Source organism: Hoplias malabaricus, chromosome 1 (assembly GCF_029633855.1).
Source record: "Hoplias malabaricus isolate fHopMal1 chromosome 1, fHopMal1.hap1, whole genome shotgun sequence".
Lineage (NCBI taxonomy): Eukaryota > Metazoa > Chordata > Actinopteri > Characiformes > Erythrinidae > Hoplias > Hoplias malabaricus.
This window is the reverse complement of record NC_089800.1, coordinates 43,345,008-43,370,052: the sequence shown is the minus strand read 5'-3', so window position 1 is coordinate 43,370,052 and position 25,045 is coordinate 43,345,008. Positions and strand designations below refer to the sequence as shown.

General features: G+C 40.1%; 1 protein-coding gene across 3 annotated transcripts in view; it reads right to left on the bottom strand.

Annotated features, from left to right (window-relative positions):
* Positions 1–559: 559 nt before the first annotated feature.
* The window catches only part of LOC136690985 (alpha-2-macroglobulin-like), a 53,317-nt gene continuing 28,831 nt past the window's right edge, over positions 560–25,045 (bottom strand). For 2 of the 3 annotated variants that reach the window (XM_066663160.1, XM_066663169.1), the window contains 26 exons: positions 23,384–23,498; positions 23,166–23,286; positions 18,421–18,530; positions 17,756–17,926; positions 17,449–17,679; positions 16,901–17,050; positions 10,507–10,617; positions 10,281–10,353; positions 10,092–10,191; positions 8,079–8,304; positions 7,868–7,994; positions 7,645–7,766; positions 7,503–7,554; positions 7,323–7,406; positions 6,697–6,873; positions 6,535–6,622; positions 6,229–6,385; positions 6,066–6,140; positions 5,548–5,710; positions 5,209–5,399; positions 4,879–5,091; positions 3,751–3,872; positions 3,405–3,486; positions 3,210–3,278; positions 2,854–2,959; positions 560–2,763 (listed from right to left, as the gene is read on the bottom strand). In XM_066663160.1, the coding sequence (XP_066519257.1) occupies positions 2,723–2,763; positions 2,854–2,959; positions 3,210–3,278; positions 3,405–3,486; positions 3,751–3,872; positions 4,879–5,091; positions 5,209–5,399; positions 5,548–5,710; positions 6,066–6,140; positions 6,229–6,385; positions 6,535–6,622; positions 6,697–6,873; positions 7,323–7,406; positions 7,503–7,554; positions 7,645–7,766; positions 7,868–7,994; positions 8,079–8,304; positions 10,092–10,191; positions 10,281–10,353; positions 10,507–10,617; positions 16,901–17,050; positions 17,449–17,679; positions 17,756–17,926; positions 18,421–18,530; positions 23,166–23,286; positions 23,384–23,498 (3,277 nt within the window). In that variant the 3' untranslated portion in view covers positions 560–2,722. Of the gene's footprint in view, positions 2,764–2,853; positions 2,960–3,209; positions 3,279–3,404; positions 3,487–3,750; positions 3,873–4,878; positions 5,092–5,208; positions 5,400–5,547; positions 5,711–6,065; positions 6,141–6,228; positions 6,386–6,534; positions 6,623–6,696; positions 6,874–7,322; positions 7,407–7,502; positions 7,555–7,644; positions 7,767–7,867; positions 7,995–8,078; positions 8,305–10,091; positions 10,192–10,280; positions 10,354–10,506; positions 10,618–16,900; positions 17,051–17,448; positions 17,680–17,755; positions 17,927–18,420; positions 18,531–23,165; positions 23,287–23,383; positions 23,499–23,697; positions 23,832–25,045 lie in introns of those variants that run through there. The other variant, XM_066663177.1, reaches the window with a different exon arrangement.

Genomic DNA, 25,045 nt, shown 5'->3' with positions numbered 1-25,045 from the left:
TCCCCATGTCCGGGGTTTTTCTCCGGTTTCCTCCCACGGTCCCAAAACACACATTGGTAGGTGGATTGGCGACTCAAAAGTGTCCATCGGTATGTCGCCCTGTGAAAGACTGGTGGCCCCTCCAGGGTGTGATCAAGGTAATGACACACATCTATCTAGATTATTGCTGAGTCAGAGGAGGATATGAAGAAGCAGCTTGAACTGATATACAACGGTAATTTTAGCTCCTTGCTTTTAGCCCTCGGGCGGCATGGTGGCGCAGCAGGTAGTGTCGCAGTCACACAGCTACAGGGACCTGGAGGTTGTGGGTTCAAGTCCCACTCCGGGTGACTGTCTGTGAGGAGTTGGTGTGTTCTCCCCGTGCCTGCGTGGGTTTCCTCTGAGTGCTCCGGTTTCCTCCCACAGTCCAAAAACACACGTTGGTAGATGGATTGGCGACTTAAAAGTGGCCGTAGGTGTGAGTGAATGTGTGTGTGTGTGTCTGTGTTGCCCTGTGAAGGACTGGCGTCCCCTCCAGGGTGTATTCCCACCTTGCACTCAATGATTCCAGGTAGGCTCTGGACCCACCGCGACCCTGAACTGGATAAGCGGTTACAGATAATGAATGAATGCTTTTAGCCCTCTTGAGTGACTGAGGTGCAGCACCAAGAGCAAAGAGGCTTATCTCTCCACAGTGGGAATGGTGATTTGCTGCCAAGTCAATATAAATATATAAATATGGCACAAAAATCCCTTAAACAGACCAAGCTGATCATACAACTAAAAAATAAGAATATTTCAGGTGCTAAAAAGAAAAATGCAGGAGCAGAAAATATAACTGACCATATCAACTTATTTTGAAACATAATAATAATGATAAAGTAATAGCTCTTATTCCCTTGCTGTGTAAGAGTTAAATTTTGCTTCTTTGCACTGGCTCTGGCTAAAATGCTGTTTGAATACTCTCAAAATGGCATGAAAAAACAATTTTGCAAGTCTATAACACGTTTGGAGTGTATTAGTCTAATGAGTAGGAGAACAATATGAGGAACAGTTCTGATATAATGTGAATAGCTTTTTAATTATTTAGAGTTGTTTCTTGGAATTACTGGGGAAACAATGCACAACTACAAGGGCAAGTGGCTCATCAGCCAAACTCAACTCTGTCCATTAGAAAAAGTGCTAATGGACCTTCATTCATTGTTCATAACCACTTATACAATTCAGGATCACGGTGGGTTCAGAGCCTACCCAGAATAACTGGGCACAAGGGCGGAGCACACCCTTGAGAGGGTGCCAGTCCTTCACAGGGCGACACACAAACACCCTCACATCTATGGACACTTGAGTCGCCAATCCACCTATGAATATGTGTTTGTGGAACATGGGAGGAAATCCATGCAGACACGGAGAGAACACACCAAACTCCTCACAGACAGTCACCCGGAGCGGGACTTGAACCCACAACCTCTGTGTGACTGTTACACTAACTGCTGCGCCACTCTAGCTTCATCTAACTGAGAATTTTTTCTGTTTCATATACTCTCACATTTTTGAAAGCTGATATGCAGATCAAGACAAATGTTCACTCTGATCAACATAATACAACCAATGTAAAAATGAGTCAAAATAAATGTATATAATATACACAACACACACATTTATATTAATGTAATCATTTTGTTTACATTATTATAATACTGTACTAGTAACCATAATAAAGCAAGTAGCAGGCAGTGTCGCAGTCACACAGCTCCAGGGACCCTTGAGTTTGTGGGTTCAGGTCCTGCCTGGGTGACTGTCTGTGAGGAGTTTGGTGTGTTTTCTCTCTGTCCGCATGGGTTTCCTCCGGGTGCTCTGGTTTCCTCCCATGGTTGGAAACGCTGACCTCACGCCAGTCTCTGGCTGAAATTCAAACAGCTCACCACTCTCTATCTAGTTCGTTCATTTGAATGTCTGTAACCACTTATCCATTTCTGGGTCACAGTGGGTCCACAGCCTACATGGAATCACTGGGCGCAAGGCCGGGACACCCTGGAGAGGGGCGTCAGTCCTTCGCAGGTCAACACACACACACACACACACACATTCACTCACATCTAGGGACACATTTGAATAGCCAGTCCACCTACCAATGTGTTTTTGGACCATGACACGAAACTGGAGCATCCAGAGGAAACCCATGCAAATACAAGGAGAACACACCAAATTCCTCACAGTCAGTCACCCGGAGCAGGGATCAAACCCACAACCCCAGGACCCTGGAGCTGTGTGCCACCCCTACTCTCTATATAGTGAATTCAGATATCAGTAGATTTCAGATTCCCACATATAAATATTTATAAAAATGTTGTACCAGAAATGACTATTAAGATCTAGATTCAGTAATTTCATGCCCTGCATAGTGTACTATATAGGGAGTATAGAGTGATTTGATTAAACCTCATTTTCCTATGTTTCACTGTTTAATAAATGTCCGTTTCTGCATAAGCCTCTGCTTTCCATGTCCAATTTTTACTGCAAACATGGCATGAACAGCATAGCGAAATATTATTGCAATGGCCATCTTGGGAACTGTAGTTGAAAAGGCCTGAACTGACTACATTTTTTATTGAATGTTAGACATTATAGCACAAATTAACACTTTTATAACAATAATAAACTTCTTGTCGGAAGTTCACATTTATTTAAATGAAATAATCTGGATGTCTTTGTCTCATCCTGAGGCTTCAGATCTGAAAGTTTACACACAGGGGAAGGAGTACTCAGTCTCAGACTGGTCACCTAAAATAAACACATTTTAAATAAACAAATTGAAACCAAATCAATCACAGTAAAAATATTTGAAACAAACTTATTTGTACAAAATCTTACTTGTTTGGTAGTAATCATAAACTCTGATGACAGCTGGCTTAAGGTTCTTGACTGGAAGCACCTGTTTAATATGTAGCTGATAATTCATAGGAACATCCTTTGGGACCTGTGGACAGTAAGATATCACACTGTAGAACTGCTTCATCACCAGCTCTTTCTGAGCTGAGGTGGATTTGGTAAGTGTGCTGTGTAATTAAACCTTTTGTGAATATGAAAAAAAAATGCCTTTATCTCAGAGTCTACAGCATTCTTCTAACTTAAAAATACATATACACTAAAGGAATGTACTTATTTACTGCTGATTATTTCCATTAATACACACAGTAACCAGTGCATTAAACTATTTTGTCTCTCACCTTTTTCATATACATCATAAGATGGTCATCTTGGAAATCAACCCGTTCCACAAGTGGTTTCGTATTCAGCTGGGGAAAAAAAATATTTCTCTTTTATGACTTCTGTTAAAATGTTTAATAGTACATAATAATTGTAAGATGGAGGATTATATAGTGTATAAACACTGTGTTTACTAATAAATCAATACAGCGTACTTCAGAGGGATCTGCAGTGAATCCTGATAAGATTTTTATATCCACTATCACCATGTTAGTGCTATGTAGTGCCCCGGTATATCTGAAAAATGCAACATTTTAAGGTTAGACATTTGCTAGTCTGTCATATTTAAATGTAGACATCAAGGTGCCAGATTGTTTGGTCATTTTGCTAAATATAACTTAGCAGGTGAAAGTATTCTGCATGTATACATGTATATTGTAACATTTAAAATTGCTTCAAGCCATCTGTGTGTGTGTTTATGTTTTCTCAGAATGACTAAAACATCAGTTATTGTTCCCAGTTTCAGTCATCATTTCTGTTTATTAACAAATGCACACTCACTCGACTGTGAAGCTGATGGCTACAACATGTCCAAATGATTTTGTGCAATCTCCACCAGTCTTAGCCTTGATGCTCAATGTGCTGGGTACAGTAGGTGTAGGGATATTGTAGAAAAGGGCCATCTGCATTTGGGAATAAAAGAGATGTGTTTTTTAAAGCTGCTAGAAATCACATTTTAAAAAATTGTAATTAAATGTAAAAAGTACTGTTAATAATGGGAGAGGCAGAATAGTATTATTCTTTTAGAAACTGGATTTGCATTTTGTCTGCAGGTAGTGTGACACATGGATCAACAGTGTAATATGGAAAAAAAACACATGACCCTGTGTAATAATGGGGGTGTGTAGGAGTGGTCAAGGAGTGAGGGAAGGAGGTAGGTGCAGGAGACTAACTAAAAGGAAAGTAAATAAAGGGGAGGTAAACACAAGGGCAAAACACAGAGGCTAAACACTAAACAATGACTACAAAGAACTAAGGGGATAAGCACAAAACAAGGCTAAGAAACAGAGATATCAAGCTAGGTTTAGACCCCCCCCCCCACACACACAAATATGTTTTTACATATGGGTTTATTGATGCATGCCACACATGCTGTTCTTGCAATGGTTTTAATTAGAGCCCTTTTGTTAAAGAACGTTATTGTCTGTTTTAATGTTAATAGGATGAACCCACATGTCTCTCCCCTCCTCAAAAACAATCTCAGCAAAATGTGTGATTGCATGCATTTATTTCGGCACTCTGACATGAGATCTTTTACTGGAAGGTGCCAGTGTAATGGTGCTTTTCCACTGTATGGAACCTATATAGCGCTGAACTTTACAGCTGGAGTTGGGGGTTTTTCAATCATATGGATCTCATTAGAAATTGGGTTTTACAACGTCACCGTCTCCATTTTCACCAGCTAAAAGTGAGTCGAGTCGACCTGATCGCATGCAGTGGAAAAGCAGCATAAAAAGGCACATGGTCAATGCCTCACATATTCTGCCAGTTATACAGTTTCAGTAAAAACTCTGACCTCCCCTAACAGCTTTAAAGCTTAGCAGGACTACTAAGGCTTTACAAGTTACTCTCACTTACATAACCATATATGTATATCAGATACAAGATTAATAAGACACACACACAGACCTGCGCAGATGCACAGGTGGAGCCTGTCACTGAAATGCTGTATTTGCCAGGAATATCCTGCAGTGGTTTCTCCTGGTACAGTAGCTTGTTGCTCTGGTCGACTTCAAAGATGTGACTCTCTTTATCTGACTGCACGGTGACTGTGCTGGAGCCATCAGAGCTGTACACTTTGGTGGCGTACAGAGCCAGAGCCTGGAGGGCCACCACTGTGTCCTGATCCAAAAACACAAAATCAAGGAATGAGGGACTACACGGTCAAAATACTATGTTTATGTATTATCTGACCAGTACAGAAAAGATTTTAAAATGTGCTGAAATGCATTGGAATACCTGGGTAGAGGCGAAGCCTCCATAGGGATTCTGCTGTCTCACTAGCCAATGAACAATCCTGTTAGCATAGCCCAAATCAGCAGCACTAGCTTCACCTGTAGTGAGAACAGCTAGCAGAACATAGGAACTGATCTCCACTGCCAAAGATTCAGAGTCTTCTGTCACAGACTGAGTCCAGTGAAGATTGCCATCTCATTATTAAAGGAATATCAGAGAGATTATTAAAATCATGTTTAGAGACTGATCAAAATATCTCACCATAATATTATACAAATCATGAAATATGACACTGAAATTCCCTTTTATGCAACTGTTACAATTACTATAATCCTACCACACCTCCTGTAATGGCAATACTATCCAGTTTCTGTAGCAGTTCCCCTCGAGATTTATTGTCTCCAGCCAGACTGAAAGTGTAGGCCAACAGGGCAGTGGTGTAGGGGTTTGTTAGTCTACCAATAGAAGACTTTACACACGACAACCCTTTACTCACAACAGCATCCTGAAAATATATATATTTAGGAGTAGATGAAAAAACAATGATTTGTATAATGCCATACATCAAGATAAATGGCACCATCATATACTCAACAATCACGTCCCTACTTCAAATGAACTCTTCACAAAGGAGGATCTCATATATTGACTTGTGTACATGACTAAAATGACATCAGGATGAGGCCCTATGCTCAAAAAAGCTTTTATATTGTATACGTTTAAATTCTAAAGCTGTGAAGTACAGCTGTCTAAAGTTAATGGTAGAGGTCATAGTAGAGCAATGTGGAAAATTAACATAAATTATAATAATGAACTAATTATTACCATTATACTTTACAAAGGCTAATCAATGGTCTCACCTCAGAAGTATGGCCCAATTCAAGTAATGAAACAGTGATGTAAGCAGTCATGGTCACGTCATCGTTTACACCACCCTACAAGAAATATATATATACACACAGGTGACAATATGCTAGATTTACACCACAGTCTAAAAAATGTATGTAGTATTTAATAACGCACCTTCATTCTGTTGTTGAACAGTGTTCCCTGTCTGATATAACAACCACCTGATCTCTGCTGGTTTATCAGCCATTGTTTTGCACTGTTAATATTTTCTGGATCAATAAAGGTGTAACGCTGTGCTTTGCCAAATGTCTTCAATACAAATGTGGTTAGCCTGTAGGTGAAGATAGATTCGTATTTACAAACAGAACTGTCTTTTTATAATCTGTTTCATAAACATGGGATCATTTATAACATAAATTACTTTAAGTTTTTAAAGAAGTCATACAATGTCCACTGTGCAGGTGTTGATGTTTTTCTCACCATGTATTATCTTCTCCTCTGCCAAATGTGCTGTATGCACCATTAAAATGCTTGTAGTTCAGTTGTCTCTGATATCCTGTGTTTAAAACTGATTATTTTTATCATGGTTTATTCAGTAACAGGCGTAATGAAAAAAATTGTCATAAAGTTAGGTTCTTTCACCATTTTTCAGGAAGACAGTAGCTCTCTCACGAATGGCTGCAGTGAGCTGCTCAGTGTTCTCTAGGTACTGAAGAATGTAGATATTGGGGGCAAGAATAGCAATATTTTGTTCTCCACAGCCATACGGCATTCTCAGCAATCCATCAATATTCTTCAGTGCACGCCCCAGTATGTCTCCTACAAACGACACATAAATACTAGTTAATTATTCGTTCAGAAAAACATGTGCATCATTTATGAATAATCCATATTGCAACATCAACATGCCAGATTAAGATCATGTAAATATTATGCTACATTTCTTGTTTTGAAGTCTCAATGCAGCCATATATTTCCCTCCTTGGCTATGGCTCAAAGGATAATGCTTTCTTCAAGGTAATGCCCCCAATGTCTGCTTTAAGACCAATTCAGACCAAGACAGCAGCACAGACACTGACAACAAGAGAGACTGTACAAATCTATAGATTAAAACAATTTTATTCCTTGAAGTAAAAATGAATATATGCTTCTTTGAAACTAGCTGCTCTATGGAACGCTACAGATCTATCAGAAAATAAGTCTTATAGAAATCAAAAGTGTTTTAAATTAAAAAAAAAAAAACTTTTGGTGAGTGTTTTCTCTTTTACCCAGCACTGAAACAGAAGCACGTGCTGATCCCTCTATCACATCTACAGGAAGAACCAGCTCCAGCGTTTCTGAAACACTGTTCCCTGTCAATGAAATAGGCAGTTCATTTGTTATTGAGAAGTACACTGCAAAAATTAAAAGTAAATACGTAAGATCAAGAACACAAAAAAACAACTAACCCTGTGGACACAGCAACAAACTCTGGCTCTTGGCTTTTTCAGTTCCTTCAGCCTACAAGAGAAAATTGGATGATCATAAAAACAATGAGTGACAATAAATGTACCCAACGTACAGTTTTACATCTATTTTCAATAGTTCTACCTTTACAAGCAGGGTCCGTATGACCGTGTCAATGCGGCCTCGGTCAGGCACACTCACAATCTCATTATCACACACTGCTTGTGACTGTTCTGCCTCAGCACTGACCGTCACTTTCAACTCCCCTACAACACATGTAAAGACACACAGAGATGAGTTTATTAGCAACAACTCAAGCCAAAGACAAATGAGAGTTCATGACAGTCTTAGAGGTTTTGGAACTCACCGAGCACAGAGGGAATAAGAGTCCATTTGAAAGTTTTTCTGCCATTTGCACACAGACAGGATGAATACTGGTCATCAGAGGAGGCTTCCAGGGTGTAGTCTGAGGAAGGAGCTGGAGTCACTTTAACCTGTTGGTGAATCAGGAGATTAACTCTTTGTTCACGTTAAGTGATGAGAGACTGGTGAAGACAAGCATATGGAGTTTACAGTACCATAATGCACTTGGAGAGATAGTTGAAGACAGTGGCCTTCAGTTCAAACACCTCTCCCCGGATGATGGAGTAGGGCAGTGAGAGCTCCAGGAAGAAGGGCTGGAAAGCAAGAAGCTGAGAAGGAGGGGCCACTCCTAGACCTTTAGAGGACAGACAGAAAGCCTCCGTCTCCCAAGTGGTGATAGTGTCTGGAACAGTGACAGGAACCTGTGCTGATCCAGAATCCCTGTGGGAAAGAAACAATTATACGGTCAGCTGAAACCCTAAACAATATATGTTTTTAGTTGATGAAAGTTACACAGAGCTGGCCATAAGGTTCCAGTTCGCTACAATGTTTTTGTTCTTTTTGTAGGCCTATACATTTTTGTTTATTATAATGAAACTTCTTCACTGTTAATCATTTCACCACAGTAGATTTCTAGAAAGCTCAAATTGATTCCTTAACAGTTTCATGGTTAATACTGTCTAAAGTTTAAGTATTCCTGTGCATTTGCAAAGACGTCATATTACAATTTCACTTTACATTAGCTCGGTGAACTGAGCAACAGTTGTTGGAAAGTTAGCTTTGTTGTATAAGCAGCTCCATGATATTGTAGTCTAGATTTATTACATTATTAAATCAGTTCCTCTGTCACCCCTCCAATAACCAATCCAGTATTTCCTGCTGGCATCGACCTGATACTAATACAGAAAACCATATGACCTTTGATTTCTGTGAGAGTAAAGGGCACTCTTTCACCGCCTTGGCACAGGGGTGCCATCAGAATTTGTGAAACCTTTGCCAAGGCGCATTTGTGCCAATTAGCACATTCACAGAATTCAACCAGCTATACATTTCAAAAGATTTTCTCAGTAGTCTAGAAAGAGGTACAGTATCCTTCATTATTTAAGGTAGGTTTCATTGTTTACATAATGTAATATACAGGGGTTGGACAATGAAACTGAAACACCTGTCATTTTAGTGTGGGAGGTTTCATGGCTAAATTGGACCAGTCTGGTGGCCAATCTTCATTAATTGCACGTTGCACCAGTAAGAGCAGAGTGTGAAGGTTCAATTAGCAGAGGGTAAGAGCACAGTTTTGCTCAAAATATTGCAATGCACACAACATTATGGGTGACATAACAGAGTTTAAAAGAGGACAAATTGTTGGTGCACGTCTTGCTGGCGCATCTGTGACCAAGACAGCAAGTCTTTGTGATGTATCAAGAGCCACGGTATCCAGGGTAATGTCAGCATACCACCAAGAAGAACGAAACACATCCAACAGGATTAACTGTGGACGCAAGGGGAAGCTGTCTGAAAGGGATGTTCGGGAGCTCCACAGGGTCAATATACACGGCCGGACTGCTATAGCCAAACCTTTGGTCACTCATGCCAATCACAAATGTCGGTTTCAATGGTGCAAGAAGCGCAAATCTTGGGCTGTGGACAATGTGAAACATGTATTTTTCTCTGATGAGTCCACCTTTACTGTTTTCCCCACATCTGAGAGAATTACGGTGTGGAGAAGCCCCAAAGAAGCGTGCCACCCAGACTGTTGCATGCCCAGAGTGAAGCATGGGGTGGATCATCCAATGGTTCAAACACTGTATCCTGAAGGCGGTGCCGTGTATCAGGATGACAATGCACCAATACACACAGCAAGACTGGTTAAAGATTGGTTTGATGAACATGAAAGTGAAGTTGAACATCTCCCATGGCCTACACAGTCACCAGATCTAAATATTACTGAGCCACTTTGGGGTGTTTTGGAGGAGCGAGTCAGGAAACATTTACCTGGCCACTATCCTGCAAGAAGAATGGCTTAAAATCCCTCTGACCATTGTGCAGGACTTGTATATGTCATTCCCAAGACGAATTGACGCTGTATTGGCCGCAAATGGAGGCCCTGCACCATACTAACAAATTATTGTGGTCTAAAACCAGGTGTTTCAGTTTCATTGTCCAAATGAAATATTACCCTGTAGATAATATAAAAATAAGACAATAAAAGAAAACACTGAATCACTTACCCAACTTCAGCAAGCTGCCATATCCAAGTTTCTGGGAAAAATTTACGAACCGTTTCGATGGGTTCAGACTCCCCATACTCACTGTACATATCAAACATGTCTTAAAAACCACAAAACACATAAAAAGTGATCATACAACAGCAGCAGTTAAATGTTGTAAGTAGTAAATATTAATGGATTGACATTTACCATAATAATGTTCATAGATAAAACACCGAGGATCTCTTAAAGCCAGGTTAGTCACCATCTTGATCCCAGCATTCTATCAGACAATGAATTACAAAATCACAAAAGTTAGTTCCACATTAAGTTAATTAACATAATAAATAAAATGTTTATTTTCATTTTTAAATTTAATACTTAGAGCAATAACATTTGCACAAAATCATTTACTCTAAAATATAATGTCTCTTACCTCTACAGTAGTGTATGTATGATCTCTGGGTAAATCAAAAGTACACTTCGGTATATCTTCAATGTCAGAGGTATATGTTGATACTGCTTTTACTGGCAACAAATTAAATATCTGAAACAAACATAATTTAAGTTGTAAATGTTGTCATTATTAAAAGTGCTTTGTAGTGTATGTTTTTTTTTTTTTTCATACACCGTGATACCTATGTGAATATATATTTAATATATATATTTATATATTGTGTTTATAGCGTTGACCTTATTCAAACTCTTATAATTACTGATATTTGAATAATGATAGCAATTAAAGTTCATAATTGGCTTAAACAATTAAAACGTTACTAATTAGTTTGAGAATGAATAATAGTCAAGCTAAGTGAGTTCTTCAGGATTTTCAGACTTTTTAATGAACAGACTATACACACTGTAATTTCAAATAATGAAAGTTTTATTAACAAAGAGAAGGATATTTAATTAACATAGCATAATCTTAAAATCTCACGGCATCAACGCAGGGGAAACCGATTTGACTTTAAAGATAAGCTAGGTACTATGGCTTATGACTAATCGGTCGCTAAATGAAGTTTAATTAACGTATACAATTTATCAAGAAACTTAATTCAATTTTCAGCTCTGGGAATGCGTAGGTTTAGCTTACTTTTTCGTCGATTCTCACCACTCGTTGGATACAGAGGTTCTCTGAGGTCCTGGGAGTGAAGGCGTCTCACTTGGTTTCGCGGTTCTCCCGCGGAAGTTTCCAGGCTGAATCAGCGTGGAGGTCTTTCTTCGTCGGTTGAGTCGCCTCGGGCGTACTCGGAGCGTGATGACGCAGGCGGCAGGATCCTCTCTTTGGCTTACTGTCTTGAGCAGGAGTGTCCAACCATATGGACTTTTTGGACGAAAAGTTTCGCTAGTTACTGCAGATCCAGAACTGAAAATCGATTCAATAGACTTACTTATTCTACGACTTTCTTCTATCTCGGCAGTGTTTCTTAATCTGGCCATGAATAAGTTCACCTGCTTTGATCAGTCGTGAGATTAAACTTAGATTGGGCGATAAAACATAAACACGATTAAAAGAAAAGAAGATATTCAAATCACTCGACGTGTTAGTAAGGCTTCATACTCTAGCTAATTCAAGACGTCTCTTGTGAGCTTTAGTGAAGTCTTTTAAGGTTCTTCTTTGTTCGTCGTCGTGAGGAGGAGAAAACGTCTCGCTTGGAGAGGTTTGGAGCTTGAAGAAAAAAACAAAGAGAACGCGTGCAGGCGTTCAGAGCGGAAACAAAGTTAAGAGTCAGAGAGAAAAAGAGCGAGTTGAGCTTCCGATCTTCTGAGCTGAGCTGCACTGCACGGGCGAACTGCTCTCTGAACTGCACACTCTCTTTTTCTTGTTGCGAACTGTGTTGATGTGCCGAGCTGAACTTCTTTCAAAACCAGCGCGGTCACGCCCTATTGGGAGGTGTCCTTTCTTCGATTGGGTCGAGTCCGAGGCTCACGTGACTCTCCCAAAAGAGAGAAGAGGGGGAGTTTGAATCAGAGATTCACACAGAAGGAATAGAAATTTCGCGTATTGAAATTTCTTATACATGTTAGTAATATACAACAATGAGCGTCCTGGATTATTAATATCAAACATTTACATAAGATTTCATCTTGGGTACGTTGTGTTTACGTCCCATTTACGATATTGTAGAAGGTATTAATTAGTTTTTCTAATCAGAGACAGAAATTTCTTTCATGATTGACAACAGTAATACACATCACTTCATTGGTTGATAGATGTCCATCTGAAGACAATAGGATGACACTCGTACATATTGTTTATGCATATTAATCAGAATTTGATTTCATTTTCGTTATTGTTTAGGCGAACTCGAGCGAGCCGTAGTTTCGCCAGTGTCCACTTGGGGTCGCTGTTTATCCATGTTGTTCGTCCGGTGCGGATGAGTTAACGGGAGGTCACCCCGAGTTCAATCAGTTTGACCATCTGGGGCTGTCTGTTTAGTGGGCTCGAGATAAGGACGAGACATTTAGGTGCCATTGTCATAAACTCCCCCCTTTTGTTCGAGGTTCCTGTTTCTTGAAAGCATTATAAACTTGTTATCTTTAGTTCCTGAAGAGAGGAAGGGGGCCGGGGGCCAGGTGTCGCTGGAAAGTGTCCCGCTCCAGTCTTTGATGTTAGATCTTATGTGCGTGCGTGTGTGTGTGGGGGGCTGCAGGGTCTTTGCCCCCCCGCGGTTTGTGGAATGTTAATTCGGTCGCCGACAGAAGGTCCTGGTCAGAATGAAAAAGTTTTAATTCAAAACTTTTCATTTCTTCATTTGACTGTTCATTTTGTTATCCGGTCTATACTCCATTACAGCTTTGTAAAATGTATAACAAATAAACCTTTAAGAGATATTTTAAATTGCCACCACTTTTTAAATTGCTTCATATATATATATATATATATATATATATATATATATATATACTGTCTCACAGACTGCAATTTGTACAAATACAGTCACATTTATTTGTATTGTACTGTTGTTTCCCCCAGTGTCTCAGAACTGACCTGTTGCTCTCAGGGCCGCAGCAAAACATCCCCCTGTAGGCGGAACTATGACTCCATTAGCTGCCGCAGTAAATGATAGACAGCTAACTCTGGCTATGTATTGGCTAAATAAAAGTGATGACCAATGAGAAGCGCATATTCTGTTTCGGAGCCGTGGAGTATCTGCCCCTCCCTCCGGCTGAGGGAGAGTATCTGAAACTAATCACCCGTTTTAACAATACAGTCTCAAAATTATGAAACATATCAGTTCAATAAGCAACACGGTCCAAATACAAGATGGTTTTAACGTATTTTATTTGACACCCCTAGTCTGCAGTGAAATTAGGGAAGTTCCACTGGACTTTAACGTCGTTAAATTTAGGGCACCTTCAAAAGTGTTCCCCAGTGATCCCCGCTCCTAACTGTCTGTGATATGAAGCTGAATTCAGCGGCTTAGGGACTTTTTGTTCGAACTTCCACATTAAATGTTGCGCAAATGCGTCTCTATTTAAGTTGACCCCACACGTCCTTGTTCGCCTGCTGGCCACATTTGTGGATCCGGCTGCATTTGTATTTGGATCGGGTGAAACGCGAAAGGAAAGTCTCAAAATCCAAAAACCCGCGGGAGGAAATAAACAAATGCACATAACGGAAAACTCGTGAGTGACTCGATTCACAAACGCAGATTCAACAATTTAGTTGTTGAAAAGTGTTTAATTTGTGGATTAACATTTACGCATTTGTAAAGTATTTTGAGACTAATCTCTCTCCATAAACAAGTAGCATTTGTGTCACTGTATTTTTGTTTTAATTCTGGCAATTTCACAGTATATCAAGTACTTGTTTTACATATTTATTTAATGACATGAGTATGGCGTATATTTTTGTGTCAAAACTACATAGAATATTAAAAACATAAGAATTTTATGTGTATAATGAAGCCATTTGGTAATTTAGAGAGCCACACAAAATGTCAGTATAGGTGTTAAGCACAGAAGGTTTAAACACAAACTAGTTGTCACGGATCACGAGGCAGACACACTTGCTAAAACACAAACACTTTTATTTACAAGACAAGACAACCAAACAAAGACAGACTAAGATAACTAGTGAGAAGACAAACAAATAAATACTGAGACTGAGAAACTTGGAAACAATGACTTGGACAGAGAAAGGGAACTGGACATAGAAACCTAGAAAGAGAGAGCTAAACACACAAAGAGAGAAACAGACTAATCTTAGACAGAACTAAATAGACACTTGAACAGCTAGAACTAAACAGACACAGAAAGCAACACAGACTAAACTTGAACATATGCATAAACCGAGTAAACTCACCAACAGACAAAGAGACAAAAGAGATACAAAGACTGACTTAGAGGGTAAAAGAAAATAGTAAGACAGACAGACCAGCGAGTACAACATATAGCTGAAATGTTCAACAAACAGGAGAGACAAGGGAACTTAAATACAGGACACAAATGAGACACACCTGGACAGATAACGAGGACGGGTTAACAAATGACAGATGAGGAGGCGGAACAAAGGCGGAGACTAGAGCATAAACAAACATAGCCATGTGCTAAAAAGAGCACATGACCGGGGAAAACAGAGGTGACGAGACGAGGGCGTGACACTAGTGTGTTCATATATATATATACTTAGCACAAAAAGTAAGGCAATTTATATTTGGTAAATTATTTCACTGTTGCTTATTGGCAATAAAAATTATTGGCAAACAATGCTTATTGGCAATAAATCTTATACCGTTGGATTGGCGACTCAAAAGTGTCCGTAGGTGTGAGTGTGTGTGTTTCCCTGTGAAGGACTAGCGCCCCCTTCAGGGTGTATTCCTGCCTTGTGCCCAATGATTCCAGGTAGACTCTGGACCAACCGCGACCCTGAACTGGATAAGCGGTTACAGATAATGAATGAATAAATGAATGCTTTTGTGGGATGAGCATTGGAGCTGAGTACGTGGATTGGGCCCATTAAAAATATGTGAAATCCTCTCTGCCAATGCCAAACAGCTTATTCTGCCATTGACTCCATAGGTCGACTGGATGATTGAAGTTTGAAGAAACAAGACATATTGGCAATTTAACAATTTAAACAATTTTTTCATTTAACAAACAAGAGCCTCAGTGGCATGTGGAAGAACCATACACAGCCACAAGAGCATGGCACCTCCTCCTTGTGCTGGTCACCAGCCTGGGCACACACTGCTGTGGGATGGCATCCCATTCTTCAACCAGCATTTGTTGGAAGCTAGCCAGCATGGTTGTGTTAGTCACTCTGGCACGAACAGCACACCAAAGCTGATCCCACAAATATTCAATGGGGTGGAAGTCAGGACTGCTGGCAGGCCATTCCATCCTCTCCACTCCCAAATTCTGAAGGTAGTCTCTGATAAACCCTGCTCTGTAAGTGCGAGTGTTTTCATCCACCAAAAGATGTTACTCTATTGATGCAGCAATCAGCATAGTGTTCTCCATGCCTTCTCCACACTTTGACACTACGATCCAACTGCCGAAGGCAGAATCTGGACTCATTGCTGAACATAACGTTCAGGGCCAGTGCATGTGTTGCAGAGACCAGCGCTAACGGGCCTGACAGTGAAGGGCAGTGATGGCAGGCCTCCCGGCAGCCATGATGAGACCAGATATTGGCTGCATGCAGTCTGTCTAGGCAGAGAGCCATCTGATATATTTTCCTGCAAACCTTGACTGGAAATCTGTAGAAGACAGCTTCCGGTACCTAGGTGTTGACTGGTTGAGTAAATTATCTTCTTGAGGTGTCGGTATTCTTGGGACACCCATTTGCGGCTTGCCTCTGACATCCCCCTTTATATTGAATGTGCCAGTTCACATTTAAAATGAATTACAGGGTGGGCCATTTATATGGACATCAAACTTATTGGGAATTTCACAACAAAAACAATGGTGTATGAGAATATGTTAAACAATGCATCATATTATGCTGACAAAGTATACTGTATATGATCATTTTACTTAGACAGTTTTAACTTATGCAGCAGTTCAATACCACAACATGGATTTGTTATAATGAATAGGGAATCCTTTACTTCCATTACTGACTTCAGTGATTCACATGTATTCCACAAGCCTGCTTAAATGCTTCAGCTCAATGTGTCATTTTAAATTCGATGCTGATGTCCGGACATTGTTTTGTCAAAACAGACAGACACAATTTGCACAAAAATGTGTGATTTTTCCCATCTGAATCAACACGCAAGTGCTCAAAAGACGGATTCAAATGCTTAAGAAAATGCCGCTTGCACTGGCCATGCTTGGCTGTGTTTTGATGATGTCATGGGGCATACCGTAAACGCTCACGTTCACTTTTTGTAAACTCGTTCAGGGGCGGTACTATGGCACAGCAGGTGTCGCAGTCAGAGCTCCAGGAACCTGGAGGTTAAAAAATGTGCCCATAGGTGTGAGTGAATGTGTGTGTGTTGGTGGACTGACTACTCAAAAGTGTCTATAGGTGTGTGAATGTGTGTGTCGCCTTGTGAAGAACTGATGCCCCTCCAGAATGTGTTAATTTCTGCCTGACGTCCAGTGATTCCGGGTACACTCTAGACCCACCGCGATCCTGAACTGCGGTTATGTATGAATGAGTTGTTCAGTTCAGTGTTCATTGTGTTCATTGAATGCGTTCATGCACAACACTAGTCTTAAACAGCTAAGAGTGGAATCCGTTTCACTTTGTAGTACGTCTAGGGTTTGTGTTTAGCAAATAAACAGGTATATATTTTCCCACTGTTTCACATGAAACACATGCCCTGTCCATCATGCTATAGCTACATGCTCTAACTATGGAAACTAGGAAATATTACCTTGTTTGCATTCAAGCGTTCTTCTGGCTCCATAATAAACACACTCTGATCCACAGCACTGAGGGCACACAGTGAACCAGGCAAGGCAGAAACTTGGAGAGTATTCTCTTCACCAGGAACTGCTTCAATAGCAGAGAACTGAAGCGAAACCTAAATATCATGATGGAAATATTTTTTTACTCACCAGTCATAAGAATATATGCAAAATGAATGATTTCAAGCCAGCAATTTCTTAAAATATAAAGACCCAAATGTGCAATTACTACCGTGTTTCTGAAGCATTTTTCCACATTAAAAGTCTTGTGTGCAGCAATTAAGTTCTCACTGGGCAGTACACAGTAAACCAAAATCTGCACTACAGGAGCCAGCTCAACATCGACAGACAGTTTAAATGAGACTTTTCCCTTTATTAATTTTTTGGAGTCTTTCACTTCAACCTTTTCATACCCATGATGAATTATGGCTCCTTTAGATAACACCTGTTAAGAGTTAAAAAAAAAAACATATTCACAAATAACATCCAAGTCTCTATATTATTAACTACTCACCATGTAAATAATATCTGTGCTGTAATTCTCAGCTGTTTCTCCAACAATATAGTACTTAATGTTTATGGAAATTGCAGCACCACACCTTAGTGGTTCCTCCAAGTTCTCTATTAATAATTCACTGTACACTGGACTGTAAGGTGTAGCAGGTTGGAGAAGAGATATACTTGTGTCACTGATCCTAAAGAAAGGTGTGGTCCTGTGATGTTGGTAGTTTGGATAGACACTTGCCTAGATGACAGAGGAACAATAATTAGTTTCAGAGGAAAACTGAAATGAAAACCACAATTTGATAATTATACCATACCAGCAGTGAAATCTGTGTTTTAGGGTCTTTTGGTGCATTAACTGTGAAATTGACCAAACCATTATCATCTGTAGTAAGATTACGAAGCAGCTTTGCAGACCACCGGTCACCTTCCAAAAGATACACCTCCTTGTTTGGAACTGGTGCTCCACTGAAACTTGTAACTTTAATCTGTGAAATAGATTTGTTATAAGTTTATCAGGCTGTTCAAAATGGTCTAGTGCAATAATTGAAGTTATGTAATAACATAATTTTGGGAGTAGGACCACGCAAAAACTCCTCCTCTCAGTCCTATATATACCCTGCAATTTCACGTCATTTCCGTGTTGAACAAACTCGCTTCATTTAGTTCAGGAGACGGATTTCGACTCGAGTGCTTCACTACGTCAGCTCGCTGGTCTGCGCTGGGTCATTCCTACTGATCCCCATATTCGGAGCCGTGTTTGGCCATTATCAAACCCACTGAGCCTGTTTTAAAACTTGCTCCCACCTCCACCCCGTCTCCACTCTTTTCTCATATACATTTTTCCAATGCGGGGGTCCGACTTCATACGCATTAGCCACCCTGAACTCTTCCTCAAATACTTCTGAGTTCATCTCCCCACTTCAACCTCTACGGGCGTGGCCGTACTAGCAAAATGAAAAGTAGAAAAAAAAAGATTCACCTTTCCTTCTATAACTATGTGCCTTTCAAAAGTTTTTGGAACATCAACAAACTCTGCTCTACCGATTTCATAGGAGATCTCTGTAGTTGCAGATGTTTTCATGGAAATGTCTAGGAAAATAATTAGCACAAATGACAATAGCATTAACAACAGCATAAACAAAAGGCAGGGTTTCCTGGATTTACAAGATGTCTGGAACATAGCAGCATGATTTGGCATCAGAATCAGACAGCAAAGAAAGAGGGTAGGGATCCACATGGCGTTTTCTTAGATTTAGCTTTGCTTTGGCTCAGTGCCACAAAAACTTATGTGAAAAGCTCCTGAGTTCTTCCAGGTCCCAGACAAGGTTAATAGTCTGGTTAAAGCATATTTTGAGGATATTCTGTTTTGCATTAGTACAGGGGAATTACATCTTGGCAGCGATTAGAAATGGGTATAATGGCTGGATATATAATGGTAATGGAGGCAATAATTAGGCCCTCTAAGAGGGTGAGAGGTTTTTTCATGGTTTTCGGCTCCCCCCAATTAGGGCTTACATGGACAACATGACAACACTGACAACTAATGTGCCTTGCACAGGGCGGTTGGGTAGGTTGGCTAGGATGAGAGATAAACCGAGCAAGTCTGGAAGTCTGATGATTGTCGCAGCAGAAAATTTTGTGATGGAAGAAGAAATGATCCCTACGGTAGTGGAGAGACCAGTGAAGCCTTTAGGTAGATGATATAGTGCATCACTAAATTATAACGAGCAAGTGGTGGGACTAAAGGCTGAATTGGTGAAGGCTATTAATATCATTGATAGTTCATGTTTGCTAGGGAAGCTGAAATTGTGATGATTGACTCACTGCCTCATATTAGGTGGCAATTGACAGTTTACAATATTCCAATTACAGAAGTAGAGAGAATGGAAAGGGTTGTTTATGTAGTGTGGCATGGTATGGGAGAGAGGTACTGGATCTAAGGATGGTAAGGTATAGGTAGAAGCAGAAGCACCAGTCACAAAAACAGCAAGAAAGTGTAAACCTCAAATCGCGGTGCCCGTAGCCAGGAGCTCATTTGAGCTAAAGGATGTGTTTGGCCAAGTACAATGTGGAAGAGCAGGCTTTGGGTCAGGTGATTCATGGAAAGCCTTTGGTAAATGCACATCACTCATCTTTTGAATATCTTGCAGTTAATGCACTCCTCATCTACTGCCCTCCCTTATCTACTTCATCCCTTTTCTCTGAACAATCTGAGCTACTCACTCTTGCTAACTCTTCTTCTTCTTGACTGTTGTAACTAGGTTACTTCAGTATACATTTTAACACTCCTGACACCAAGTTTATGACTGACTTTTTAGTACTCCTTAACTGTTTTTTCTCACTCAACATGTAGATTTTCCTACTCACAACAAAGGTCACACACTTGACCTAGCCTGTTGTACTTCTGCCCTGGTTCATAACCTTCATCCTCTCCTGTTTACACTCTATGACCATAATCTCCTTCTATTCTCTGTCCCTATGAATGTAACTCACCAGTCAGCTAAAAGGCTAATCTCTGTCTGCAATACTAAATCTGTTGATCCCTGTTCCCTTGCTCAGTCTATCAATATGAGCTTTCTTTTTTATGCTTCTTCCTCTCCTGAGGTACATGCCACAATGCTCATTCACATTCACTTTGCTCTTTCTGCATCCCTGAATGCATTTGCCCCTGTGAAAACCAAAATGGTCCAATTCACCACTTCTGCTCCCTGGTTCACCACTGAGCTGCACATGGATGGCAGCTTGAAAGGCTGTAAAAAAATTAATGGGGCATGCTGATACTTATATGCAACATGTGCACAATTACAGATTCCTTACATACCTCCAAGTCTATGTATCTCTCAGGCCTTTTTAATAGGCCTAATACTAAGCCCCATACTCTCTTCTCAACAATCTCTTAACTTTTTAAAACCCCTGGAAGCAAAATGTCACCCTCCTCTGGACTCTAACTCCTTCTTATACTTTGAAGATAAAATTTCCAATATTAATTACTTTCTTACAATTATCTCATCTAAACCCACCTTTCCACCCTTACTGACTCCACAGCCCTCAATCTGTTCTCTTACTCTTATCCTTAAAAACCTGGCCTTGACCCAGCAAATCTACATAATTACTGTCCAATTTCAAATCAAAACCGCTCTTTTCTAAAGTCTTTGAGTGTGTTGTAGCCACCCAGCTGACAACATCCCTAGAATCCAATAGCCTACTTGACTCTTTCAGTCGGGTTTTTCTAATAGTGTTGATTTAACATTGGTGAATTTGCTGTGCACGATTCACTGATGCTTAATAGTAATAAAACTGATGTCATCCTCATTGGCTCCAAATCCTAAAACTGGCTCCCTTACACTCAATTGAGGATGATATCATAGTCCTAAATCTTGGTGTCACCCTTGACTCTGCTCTCACATTTCATTCCCATGTTCGTTTCGTCATAAAAACCTCATTCTTTCGCCTTCACCACATTGCTAAAATCTGTCCCCCTCTTTCCCAGTCCGCTGCTGAACGCCTCATCCATGCATTCATCTCCAGCCATCTTGACTATTGTAACTCTCTCCTGTGTTATTTGTTCCTTCCGTTTTGTTTGATTATTGGATGTGATTGTCTCTATGTTTTCATCTTCAAAAATACCATTTATTATTATTATTTTTAAGGTGGATGATGACTAGGTTTATTCACAAGCAGGAAGAGGAAGCATAGTAGGCAACAGCAGCATCACAGGCAAAACAAGGCCAGTGGCTTCGTTGGGAGAAGGTTACATGGCAAGAGCTATATGTGATGGACGCGGCTCGTATTAAGCTTTTGCTGGAAGAAACTTGCAACTTCCTTCCAACACCACAAAATCTTGGACAGTGGGTAGGTGAAGACCCTAGCTGTAGATTACGTACAGGGGTTGGCACATGGAAGCAAATTCTACCACCTTGTAAGGTTAGTTTGCTGCAAGGTCAGTATACATAGAGACATAATCAGGTTCTTAGGGTATTAGCATGTTTATTGGACAGCAAAAACCTAGAGATTAATTCATTGCTGAGTGGTTGTAGTAATAATGAGGTTAGGTTTGTGTGTGAGGGGAAACGTGTTTGAGAGTGTGCGCTAGCTGGGGCCAGATATGGATCTGTACTCTTAAAGTAAACAGTTTATTTCAAAGAGTTAACAGTTCCGTTGAGGAGCCAGAAGATGAAGTTTCAAAAGGAAGAAGCTGAAGTATGCAAACTTGGCAATATGTAAGATCGGTACAGATAGGTGTTAGGGGATTTTTAGGGGATGTTTGCCACGTCCCTGCTTGTACAGTTCTGCATCAGGGGCTGGAAACTAAGGGCAGCTGTGAAGGACATATCAGAAACAGCTAAAAGGTCTAGTCAGTGGTTGTGAATAAGGAGAGCACAGACTAGTTTGGAAAACACACCAGAGGTGCTGTTGTGGTTGTTGGTGATATAGCATGTAAAGATCACGTGGAACTGGTGGCACTGAGCATGCATAAACAGTGCCAGTGGGGTTAGGTACAGCCTTAGTCTCCAGAGAGGCCTTTGTGGATTTACGGTTGTTTATGGTTAAGGGTAAGGTAGGATTTTAAAACTACATGGTGGGCCATTTATATGGATACACCTTAATAAAATGAGAAGGATCTGTGATATTTACTTCCTGTTTGTGGCACATTAGTATATGGGAGGGGGTAACTTTTCAAGATGGGTAGTGACCATGGTGGCCATTTTGAGTCAGACATTTTTGATCAAACTTTTGATTTTTTTTTTTCAATAAGAAGAGGGCCACGTGACACATCAAACTAATTGGGAATTTCACAAGAAAAACAATGGTGTGCTTGGTTTTAGCATCAACTTTATTCTTCCAGGACTTATTTAAAAGTTTCTGACCACTTATAAAATGTGTTCAAAGTGCTGCCTATTGTATTGGATTGTCAATGGTCAGAAACTTGTAAATAACTCATGAAAAATAAAGTTACAACCAACTTAAAAACAAGCACACCATTGTTTTTCTTGTGAAATTCCCAATTAGTTTGATGTGTCACATGACCCTCTTCCCATTGGAAAAAACAAAAGTTAGGTCAAAAATGGCCGACTTCAAAATGGCCACCATTGTCACCACCTGTCTTGTAAAGTTTCCCCCTTCCATATACTAATGTGACACAAACAGGAAGTTAATATCACCAACCATTCCCATTTTATTCAGGTGTATCCATATAAATGGCCCACCATGTAGATTGAAGAGGGGTTGGTCTGGGAAGACGGACTTCACTTCTGAGCATTTCTGGAGGAGTCGTAGGCTTAATTCAGCATAACACTGATGAGGGGAGATGTTTATCTGATGCCCCCTGTGAAGAGCTAGTGATGCAGTGGGTGGTTCTGGTACTCATGGGCTAGGCTCTGTGAGTAACCTTAGTCATTAGGAGTAGCTAGTTGCTCATCAGAACATTGTCAAAGGAACCTTAGTGGGTAGGTGTAGTATACTAACACACCTAAATGTTGCTAGATGTAGTTGGTTGCTAAATGGATAATAAACGGCCACAGCGACCTTAGTGGTTATGTGCAGGAGCAATGGGTGATAACAGGATTTTTTGTGACTGCAGGTAGGAAGAGATTGGGGTGGGCCCTATATGAAGCTTGAATGGATTTGCATAGGATATTTTACATTTACATATTGTGTATGATTATAATTTATATTTGCCACATGTCACAAGTGCATTCTCTACAACCAGTCTTAGAGACTCACCTGTCCCTTCCTCTGTCACTGTAGCTGTAGTGTCAAGAAAATTGTTAACATTTTGTCCCATATCAAAATTCATGAAATGAGAAAAGTTGAATATAGCAGTGGCGCACCCATTCTCCTTCATCTACAGGAAAAAATAATAAAAGAAAATATTTGGTAAGAACAATTTAATTAGAGTGTAAAAAAATGGTTGTACTCTAAAATGAGTGTTATATACACACCTCTACAGCATCAACCAGGCATGGTGAAATCAGGGTGGTGCCCGGATAATGACTATTAAATTTCTGGCACACTTCCACCAGTGCTTTACCAGTTACTGGCTGTCCATAACTGTACCTTTAAATATACACAGCTGCATGAATGGTTGAACAAACATTTTCTTAAACTAAATGATGACAAAACAGAAATTTGTCTTGTTGAGGCTAATGCAAATAGGTATTAAAAATTAGGAAATTAATCCACTCAAGTTAAACTGGTACACTGTCAGAAAAAAAAACGTCACAGCAGTGGAACCCTCAAAGGAACATAATTGTACCTCATTCTATTATAATTGTAGATTTTATAAATGTTGATATTATATGACGGGGCGGCACGGTGGCGCAGCAGGTAGTGTCGCAGTCACACAGCTCCTGGGGCCTGGAGGTTGTGGGTTCGATTCCCGCTCCGGGTGACTGTCTGTGAGGAGTTGGTGTGTTCTCCCCGTGCCTGCGTGGGTTTCCTCCGGGTGCTCCGGTTTCCTCCCACAGTCCAAAAACACATGTTGCAGGTGGATTGGCGACTCGAAAGTGTCCATAGGTGTGAATGTGTGTGTGTCTGTGTTGCCCTGTGAAGGACTGGGTCCCCTCCAGGGTGTATTCCCGATGATTCCAGGTAGGCTCTGGACCCCCCGCGACCCTAAATTGGATAAGCGGTTACAGATAATGGATGGATATTATATGACACATTTCATTTTGTTACATTTATCTGTAATGAAAGATCACAAATATTCACCTCTCTTTCTGGAGTAGAGAAGGTAATGTTTAGGGAACAAAACTGGACTTTAAAACCAAAGTTGTACTATTAAAGATACCTTTACATTGTTTGTATCTTTAATGATAATAATGTACTTATAGAAAACCTTTATCTGGGTATAGTTTTTGAAACTAAATTTACATTTAAAGCACACATGGGAAATTTTATATGATCAACCTTTTTACATTTAAGGAACATTGCTTGTCTCAGACCATATATTAGACTGTAGGACACCAAGAAATTGCCACAAACATTTTTCTTATAACTTGATTATTGTAAATCACTGTTTACAGAGTTGCCCAAAAATGTGACACACTGCAACTTTACCAGAACGTTGCTGTCAGACTTATGATCAATATGTCACATGTCCAAGCACGTCACACCAATACTGGCTTCATTAAACTGGCTTCTGTTTTTTTAGGTTATATTTTCATGTGTTTCACTGGTTTTTCAGCATTAAACGGATTAGCACCAGCATACATTATGGACTGCTTGTCTCTGATTTTCCAAGAACATTGCAGTGCATGAACTGAGCAGTAAATGCCAAACTGGATGCTCAGGTTTCTTTACACAATTTATAAAATGAAAGTGTAATCAAAAGTGTCCAAAGGTGTGAGTGTGTGATTGACTGAGCGATTCTGTGATATCATGTAATGGACTGGTGTCCCACCTCAACACTGAACTAAATGAAGAGGTGAATGGATGAAGTTTTGTTAAATATCTACCCAATTACTTCTCAACTGTAGCCTCACAAATCTACTTTGTTATTCTATTTCTTTACAAGCATTAGTTCTATAGATATGTTCAGTGATGCTGGGGCAATATCAATATAATTCCTATGTAAATTTTACAGCCACACAATTACACAGCTA